The sequence below is a fragment of the Rhodamnia argentea genome, chromosome 6 (assembly GCF_020921035.1).
Source record: "Rhodamnia argentea isolate NSW1041297 chromosome 6, ASM2092103v1, whole genome shotgun sequence".
Lineage (NCBI taxonomy): Eukaryota > Viridiplantae > Streptophyta > Magnoliopsida > Myrtales > Myrtaceae > Rhodamnia > Rhodamnia argentea.
The window spans coordinates 13,983,252-13,992,152 of NC_063155.1; the positions used below are offsets into that span (position 1 = coordinate 13,983,252).

Consider the following 8,901-nt stretch of genomic DNA (forward strand, 5'->3'; position numbering starts at 1 on the left):
AAGCGAATGAGATTCTTACAACTGGCAATATTATAGCTGGCAATAGACTTTATCTTCGGACAATGCGAAAGAATAAGTTTCGAGAGGGTGATGGGAAGGGGAGGGAAGTCCTCCTCTATCTCTAATGCTGGAATCCCGCTTATCATCAACTCGGTGAGATGGGAGAGCACGTGAAGGCATCGTGGTAGGCTTCCCAAATTCTCACACCAAGCAATAGTCAAAGATTCTAGCGATTCTCCGGTGGAGATCTCTGCGAGCGACTCCACTCTCTTGCACTCACTAATATGAAGTGTCTTCATAGCGGTGAGTCTACTCTCGATGACCCGAATGGATGCCAGAGAATGACAATGAATTACCTCGAGAGATTCAAGCTGCGGCATCGGGTTATTATCGCTTGGGCCATCCGAAGGAATGGTTAGTCCCACTATTTTTGGACAATTCTCAATGCTTAAATGTCTCGGTGCGTGCATCTTGCCCGGAAGCTTTTCTAAACTCGCACAATCCCTCAATTCCATCCTTTCAAGGTTGCACAGCAGCTCTACCTCTCCTTCTCCCCCCACAAATGATGTGAATTGAGGACACCTTTCGATGATAACTCTTTGAAGGCAAGTGAGATTTCGAGTTTCATTTCCATCCCGCCACAAGTAGTTTAGCTTGTCACACCCTCCTATGTGAAGCTGCTTTAGCTTAACCAAGCAACTCACAAACCCAACATCAAAGCAAACAAGCTCCGAAAGATTTTCAATTCTCAAAATGGTCAAAGAAGTTAAGTTGACCAAGCTCTTTAATATCTCCTTGCTACAATTCTCGAGGTATAACTCGCGGAGAGATGGAAGACGCACCGCACGGGCTGAGTTATGTAAATGCGGGCATGAATGGATTTCAAGCTTTATCAAATGATCAAGCTGACGAGGCAATGTCCCGACCAATGAAGGACAGCTCCGGACAACAAGATGCTGAAGACAAGAGAATGGGACTTCTTCTTCTCGGCCCCCGGCATAATTAGACCAATCCTTCCATGCCAACATCTCTTCGAACTTCAAAGTGGTTAAGGATGAGTAAGGCCTTTTACTTCCGAAGAATTCAGAGCCTATCATCCTTACTGCATGTAGACCTTCAAGAGATAATTCCTGAAGTGAAGCTAGTTGTCCAAGGGGGGGCAGCGATGTAACATTAGTACAGCCCCTCAAGCACAAAGACACTACCTTAGAATACGATGAACCATCTAACCACGAGGGGAGTCTTGCACCACCATAGTGCGAGATAGTGAGATTTTCCAGATTGGTGTGAGGTCGCAGAGAGTCAAGCAAATGTGCTTCGTGCTCATGATTCTGGAGATTTCCCAAATGTTCTTCCCAATGCAAGGACAAGTTGGTAAGACTTAGCTTTCCAAACAAATCAGCATCAACTGCATCTCTAACTTTTTCCACCTTCTCGCAATTCGATATGATTAATTCTCCTTGAAGATGGGGCAAGTTCTTTAACTCCTTTAACTGCGACCCTTTCTCTATTCCTACCACAAATTTGGATAAGATAGTAAGATTCTTCAAATTACCGATGCCCCATGGCATCTCTTTTAGACTCTGTGTATCTCTAATATCAAGAAACCGTAAGCCGACTAACTTTGTGAAACCTTGAGGCAACTTTGAAAGGTTTTGACAACCTCTTAAGATCAAAGCTTGTAATTTGCACAAGTCGACAATTGACTCGGGTAGCGTTTCGATATTAGTGTATGAGAAATTGAGATATCGAAGATGTTTTAAATCACCAACACAGTTTGGTACCTCTACAATGCGACAATGACATACCGAGAGGGCCCTCAAGTACTTCAATTCTTTTAGCAAATCATGCAACACCTTGTTGGAAATACTGAATTTGCTCGAGACCCCTCCAAATCCACCGGGCACTAGAATTAAACTTCTTAGCAGCTTCATTCGGTGATATGCTCTCGTGCATTGTGATGTAACATACCACGACAAGATGAATGATGCATATCGAGTTTTTTCTTCAAGAGAGGCGTCATCTTCATCACCCACCAGCTGAGACTCCCGGGAGGTAAAGCACGTCCCACCCGCAATTGACCTTGCTAGGTCATTCAAAAGATCATGCATCACAAACTTTGATCCGTCAACACTAGATTGTTGAAAAAAGGATCTAGATACTAGCTCATCGAAGTAATTCTGTCCTAATCTCAAGATATTCTCCTTTATTTTTCTTCCATCTAAAAAGCCCTCTGCCATCCATAAAAGTACTACCTCATCCCTCTCAATTTGGTAGTCCTTGGGGAATATTGCACAATAAGCAATACATCTCTTCAAATGGGAAGGAAGATGGGCATAGCTCAATTTCAAAACAGGGAGAACTTCATCATTCTCTTCCGTTGGAAGATCCCATATTCTGTTCTTTAAGGTATCTTCCCATTCATTCGGATTCCCTTTATTACGTAGGGCACCGCCCAACATCTTCGCTGCCAAAGGTAAACCTTTACATCTTTCAGCTATTTTCTTGCCTATTATTTCAAAATTCGAGTGGCTCTCAAAATTTGTTGTTCCAAGAGCATGAAAGGCTAATAAGCTGGTACAATAATCAAGGGACAATTCCTTCAAAGGATATGGCGATGCTCTTGTTATGGAAACAACATCAAGGTTGCGAGTCGTGATGATGATCTTGCTTCCCTTAGCCCCTACTTCAAATGGCTTTAAGAGGACAGTCCATATTTCGTACTTCTCATTCCAGATATCGTCTAAAACCACAAGAAACTTCTTCCCCGATAGATTGTCCTTCAACTTAACTTGAAGCCCATTAAGATCTTCCCCCTCACGAGACAACCCGGAGATTGACCGCAAAATAGTCTTCGTTATGTCATGAGCATCAAAAACATCCGACACGCAAACCCACGCTCTCTTCTCAAAAGAGCTATATACTCTGGCATCATTATACGGCCGCCGAGCCAAGGCTGTCTTTCCAACACCGCCCATCCCAACTATGGGGACTATGTTCAGCGTGGCATCCGAATTTTCGACCTCATTGATCAATAATTCGAGTATCTCTGCTTCTTCCTTCTCCCCGCCGAAAAACCGAGGCTCCGGCAAAGAAGTTGTGGGATCCCTTTTGTTGGTGTAGTTGGATCCGTCCGCAACATTCTCTCTCAAGCTTAGACGAGCCTTCCCGGTGACAATCGCTTTCAACCCGCCATTGATCTCTTCTACCTTGGTTTCGGACACGAGCGAGCGCAGGTTTGGATTCGATCCGGAGGACTTATGTGGGCCAAAGAAAGAGAACTTCCATTTCTTCGGACTTCTGCTTGCGCTGGATTCGCGCTCCGACTCAATCTGAGCAGCTTTGATCGCGATCTCATCAAGCAAGTCTTCCATGTCATAGGCCAAGTCCCTAACATCGTCTAGCCACAGTTTCACTAGAGGGTTACCGCTGAGTTGCTCGTCCCTCTCGCATCGCCCGAATCGCATTGATTGTGACCAGCATCTCCTTCCACTCCTCAAGTAGGGTGGTGCTGATTCCTTCTCGTTGTGCATATCCCAATGCGAGAGAAGTCAACTTGTCGAACAGGACCCGAAAGAAGGAAGCCAAGAAGGAACCCAAAACGATCCCTCCCATGGCCATGGGTGAATCGGTCACCGCAGAGAACAGAAAAGGTGTTATGGTGAAGCAAAGTGAAAATGAGCAGGTACCGCATAAGAAAAAATTGTAAATCCGATCCCGCTAATGGAGAGAGAAAACAATGTAGTCCAGGAAGACCAAGAAGTTCACCTACCAACAATTTTTAAAAAAGACCAAGGCTTTCAAAGGATGCGAGGCCAAAGGTTAAACAAATCAAAATAATACATATAGAGCATAAATAAATTGTGTGATATGATCTCACAGCAGCACCAATTGAAGTAACAATTTTTTAAACTTGAAGTAACAATTTTTTTTTTTGTTATTAGACTTGTTATTAAACTTGACAGCAAGTATTTGACATCAAGGCATGAAATCGGTTTAAGAACCAAGATATGTTTCTGCTGCTGCCCCTTCTTTTGCATAAAATATTGCTTTTGCCTCCTGTCGCGACCTAAAAAAAAATAGACAAGTTTATTTTCGGGCTAATGGATTATCAGGTTAATTAATTAACTAACCTAACTCGGACTCTCCCAAGTCCATACCAAATCGCAACTTAAGGTTCAAATAATTAACATGCAACATGTTTTGAATTTGGAGTCGCCACTAATCATTTTCGGTAGGTTGATTAGAAACCTAAATAAAATAGCGGGAGAAAACTATCTTATTTCCGCGAACCGGAGATTTTGAATTCGGGGATTTGGTTACGCTAGATTACTCTAACGCCCTTTCGGTACCATGTTCATGAAAAATATTTGATTTGGCAATTTTGATGGATTTTACTTGAAATTCAAAGATGCAATTTTTTTGGTTTTTTCTTCTTTTTTATGGGGATGTAAAACATTGAACTTTGTGCGATATACACCATGGATGATTTAGAAAGAAAGAAAACGCAGCCGACTCACGAGTATTTATAAAAATAAATTAACATGTAATAATGCTAAAATTTGGAACACGTGGCATGTCTAAAATAAACAAACAAATGTTCAAACCAAACGATTACATTTTTGTAGATTAAGATGAAAAGGATTACCTTCTATTACACAAAATCTTACTCACATACACGTTATAGTTCCCTTCAAGATCTCGGAGCTGGAAGAACGCGGCTGTCGTCGAAAATGGCAAGCAATGGCGTTGTTGGGTGGCGAGAGGTGAAATATGTGTCGGGACTCGTCGAAGATGATGCTCGACTAAAACTCCTTTCTTCACTCTCGAATTTTCTCTTCTGATTTTTCTCAAGAACTCTCTTTTTCCTCTCTAAAAATTCCTCTAAAAAACTCTCTCAAAACTCTCTCAATTCTCTTCCACTCCCCCTTCTCTTCTCAAAATTCCACTCAATCCTCTTCCTCTTTTATAGCCAAATTTCTCCACCCTTCATTCTTCATCTTCATTTCTTCACCTTCCATTTTCATCTTCCCTTCTTCATCTTCATTTCTTCACCTTCCATTTTCATCTTCCCTTCATCATCTTCCTTTCATTATCTTCTCTTCTTTATCTTCTCTTCACCATCTTCCTTTCATTATCTTCTCTTCACCATCTTCCTTTCTCCATCTTCTTTTGGTATTTGCAATGCAGTCCCCGAAGTTTCAAGTATTTGCAATACAGTCCCCGAAGTTTTAAGTATTTGCAATACAGTCCCCGAAGTTTCAAATCTTCTCGGTGTATTTTTCCATCCCGTGCCTAGTCTAGACGCATGCTAAATTAAGTGTTCTGCTTGCCCAAATTATATGCCAATGCAATGTACGCTAAAAATAAATATGTGAGATGATTTTTTTATAATTTTTATGCAAAAAATAGATTAGTCAAAATTTAGACGTCAACGGTTGCCCCTCTTTGAGTGGAGGCTCGTAGAGGTTCCGCTCAAAGACAAAATTGAACCCTAAATTTTGACAAAGTGCAAATGATGAATGAACTTTTTGGCGGGAGTTTTAATCCCATTTTTTATGTAATGAAGTGATGCATGATATGCAAGACTGTAAATAACATGTGTCATAATTCCTCTTTTCCATGTTAGAGAAACTCGCACATGGATCGCATACAAGAATACCTGTTTTACCAAATTTCTCGTAAGCTAATGGTTCTCTTAATTTCCAAGTTTCTTTTTGCGTATGCAAGGATTTTAAGGTATCGGTGCCTTATCCGCTACCTGAGGCTTCTTTCCGGTGCGAGACAGCGCAAAATATGTGTGTCGTTTGAGATCACAAGAGCTATGTCGTTGTGAGTCGAAAGAAGTGGAATCAAGTTCACAAGAGCTACGTCGTTGTGAGTTGATTAAATGTTGAAATCGCCAGTGCATATGTCTTCACGATTCGACAAAGGGGGAAACAAAATCATAAGAGCTACGTCATTATGATTTGGTTTGGATCAAAACCATGGGTGCTTATGTCTTCATGATTTGATAAAGGAGCCGAAAATCATAGGAGCTATGCCATTATGATTTGATAAGATGTCAAGATCGCCAAGGCATATGTCTTCACGACTCGATAGAAGAGGCATATTGCTTGAATTGAACAATATTTGATAGGAGCACCATCGAATAGAATTGATAAGTACAAAAGGGGCATATTGCTCGAATTGAATCATAACAACTATCATCAGAAGAGTTGTTAATTTGAAAAGGGGTTTAGAAAACTTACCCGGGTTCTCCAAACGATTAATCAAGGAACGAAAAGCATTGCTCGTATCGTACCTGGTAGGCATTTGCCAGCAAAACTTGCTCATTCAATAATCCTTGGATGAATTTCGAGACCTTGGAAGGGGACTCGAACATCGGGAATGTATTACCTATCATAGAATGTCAGAGGTAACACACACAAAAATGCAATCACTCATACTATGGTTCATGCATAACCATTCTGTCAAGTTTGCATTACCAATTTTGTCCAGAGAGGTTCTCACATTACGAATACCTCGAATGTGAGCCGAATGGGGGGACTTTAGTCCGAAATGGCTTTCACTCACTCTCAAGAAAAGCTATTTATCCCGTCTGCAGGATTCAAAAGAAATCACTCAATCTTTCCATCATCGCATTCGATAAGGATCCAAGTAATCTCGCAATTGATACGACCGAGCCGATCGGGAGGTCTTGATTAGGACCATAATGAGAGCTAGGTCAAAGGTTTACAAAGGGGACTCTAGTTGAGTCAAGGTCGCTTGAAATGAATTTCTTCATCATCTACTCCGCATTTACAAGTCAAGAGCCCTGCAAAAATGAGAGAAATAATCTTGCTCGAACTTCTTCGAGTGATGCTTAAAATCATTTAACTCTACGTTAACTCAAATGCCCTAATCAGAAAAGACTTTGGAGGGTTATAACGTAGGCTAGGATTGGGGACCGAGGAATGAAAATGCTCGTTTTGGCTCAGAAATTAAATGAGAAGGGGCTTGACGTTGGTGATCATCATCGACTAGTCACCGATCTTGGTCTTCCGGAAATGTCTTCGTAAAGAATACCATCATTGAATGAGGGATGGTAATTTTCTACTGAAAATTGCACTTTGCAAACCGATTTCTTGGGGAGTCTTCTTCACAACAAGTGTCTGTCAAGGATTTGCAAGAGACACAATGCAAACATGTACATGGAATTTACAACTTAACGTGCAAAAATGTACATTTAAAATTCAGAAGTACTTTACAAATGAATGTGCATTGGCCTTACTTTTGGTAGGCACTTTGCTTTTCCTATGCTTGAAATTTTCATATGAGATCAGTCTTTGCTTTTCTTACTCCCGACTCTCATTTTTTTTTTTTTTCGAGAAGAGATTTCTTTTCCTTTTTTTTTTTCGAGAGCGGGCCCTTCTCCTTTAAGCTGAGTTTGCCTCTTTTTTTTTTTTTTTTTTTTTTAATCCCATGATTTTGAACCAGGAATTACAACAAACATAAACATTTACAAAGAAAAATTATGTAAACATAAAAAAAATCTAGCATACAAGAAATGAGTCCATTCGGGAATTCTCTGTTGACCCGACCATCTCCAATTCTAATCCTTGGGAAAATGCTATCTTCGTCTTTGGAATGAGCAAATGATCACCAACGGGGGTTTAAGAAATGAATTTGCAGGCTCAAGTGGGCTATGCAAAGAATGAAGTGTATAGGATAGAGAAGTGAATGCTCTTCATCATCCTAAGGCACTTGAATTAAAATTCAAGTATAAATGCAAAGAAACACCCGAAGATTAATGTTAGTCCGAGCAAGAAAATTTCTAACCATTTACCTCGTGTTGCTGCTAGAATTAACCCGTCTGGACTCCGATGTGGGGTGGTTCTTGACAGGGGTAAAGAAATGAAACCACCGCTCAAAAGGGGTAATCAATGGATCACCCGTAGTGTTTGGGATAGAGAACTGAATGCCTCTGTCATTTCGGTTATCGTACCTTTTGCGAGAAAACTCTTTACCTCGGGGAATGCGGAATTTTGCCACCGTTCATCTTGCCTGAAAAAATTGGACGTGTTTGGGAAAGGATTGCCTTACATCATCCCGCCCTGCCCCATTCCATACATTCGATGTATCTCATGTAGTTCATGTTCCTTATTCAGAGTTGGTAAATTAAACATGAGGAACAGTCATGCGCAAACTATGCAATGTATGAGTGTTTTTTAGCATATAAAATGCAGCAACTTTTTATCATGGTGGACAGAATTCGCAAGCACATAAGAAACTTCTTAGGGGCGTGGATTGGGAGTTGCCCTCGCTCATGCAAATGAGTTGCAAAACTTCATTATCCGGTTCGAGACATGAGATTGTCAAAGGCTCCGGGAATTTCTTATTTCATTAATTTTTCAGGGAGAATGGATACTTCCCTATCTGGAAAGGCAGTGACCCCTGTAAAAATCAAAAGGGAAAGCGTCAATGTACGTTCTCATGTTCTAAACGAGTTGAAACGATACCGCTTTACCCTTGTACGAATTTCTTGTGAACTTTGAATTGAAAAGATCAACTCATCCGGATCGGATTGTATGTCCGGGATGTTATCTCTCCAGGTTACGTAACCATCTTGGCCGAGCTTCAATCGGCATTGAATCGCGAAGCAAAAAGGTTTTTATTAATCTTTGTACATTGATGTCAAATCCCGGGATCGAACCTGGGACGCCTCGGACCATCGTCATTCCCCCAACCACTAGGCCGTGGTGTTGTTGGCGTCCACGAGTGGTTCGCTTTTTGCTATATTATTTTCAAAGCGGATGGCAATCCCCCGTCGAGAATCAAATAAGCTTAAATTAGAGTTTGAAATGACCGAGAGCCAATTGGGACGATACGGAGTTACCCATTTTTGAGTCCGCTTGGCCT

The 8,901-nt window shown here is 41.2% G+C and overlaps 1 protein-coding gene across 1 annotated transcript; it reads right to left on the minus strand.

Moving 5' to 3' along the window:
• Positions 1-30: 30 nt before the first annotated feature.
• LOC125315492 (putative disease resistance RPP13-like protein 1) lies at positions 31-3,533 on the minus strand. The gene is made up of 2 exons (XM_048280651.1): positions 357-3,533; positions 31-189 (listed from the first exon to the last, which is right to left on the minus strand). Exons 1-2 carry the CDS (start codon positions 3,531-3,533, stop codon positions 31-33), a joined length of 3,336 nt encoding a protein of 1,111 aa, XP_048136608.1.
• Positions 3,534-8,901: the final 5,368 nt, after the last annotated feature.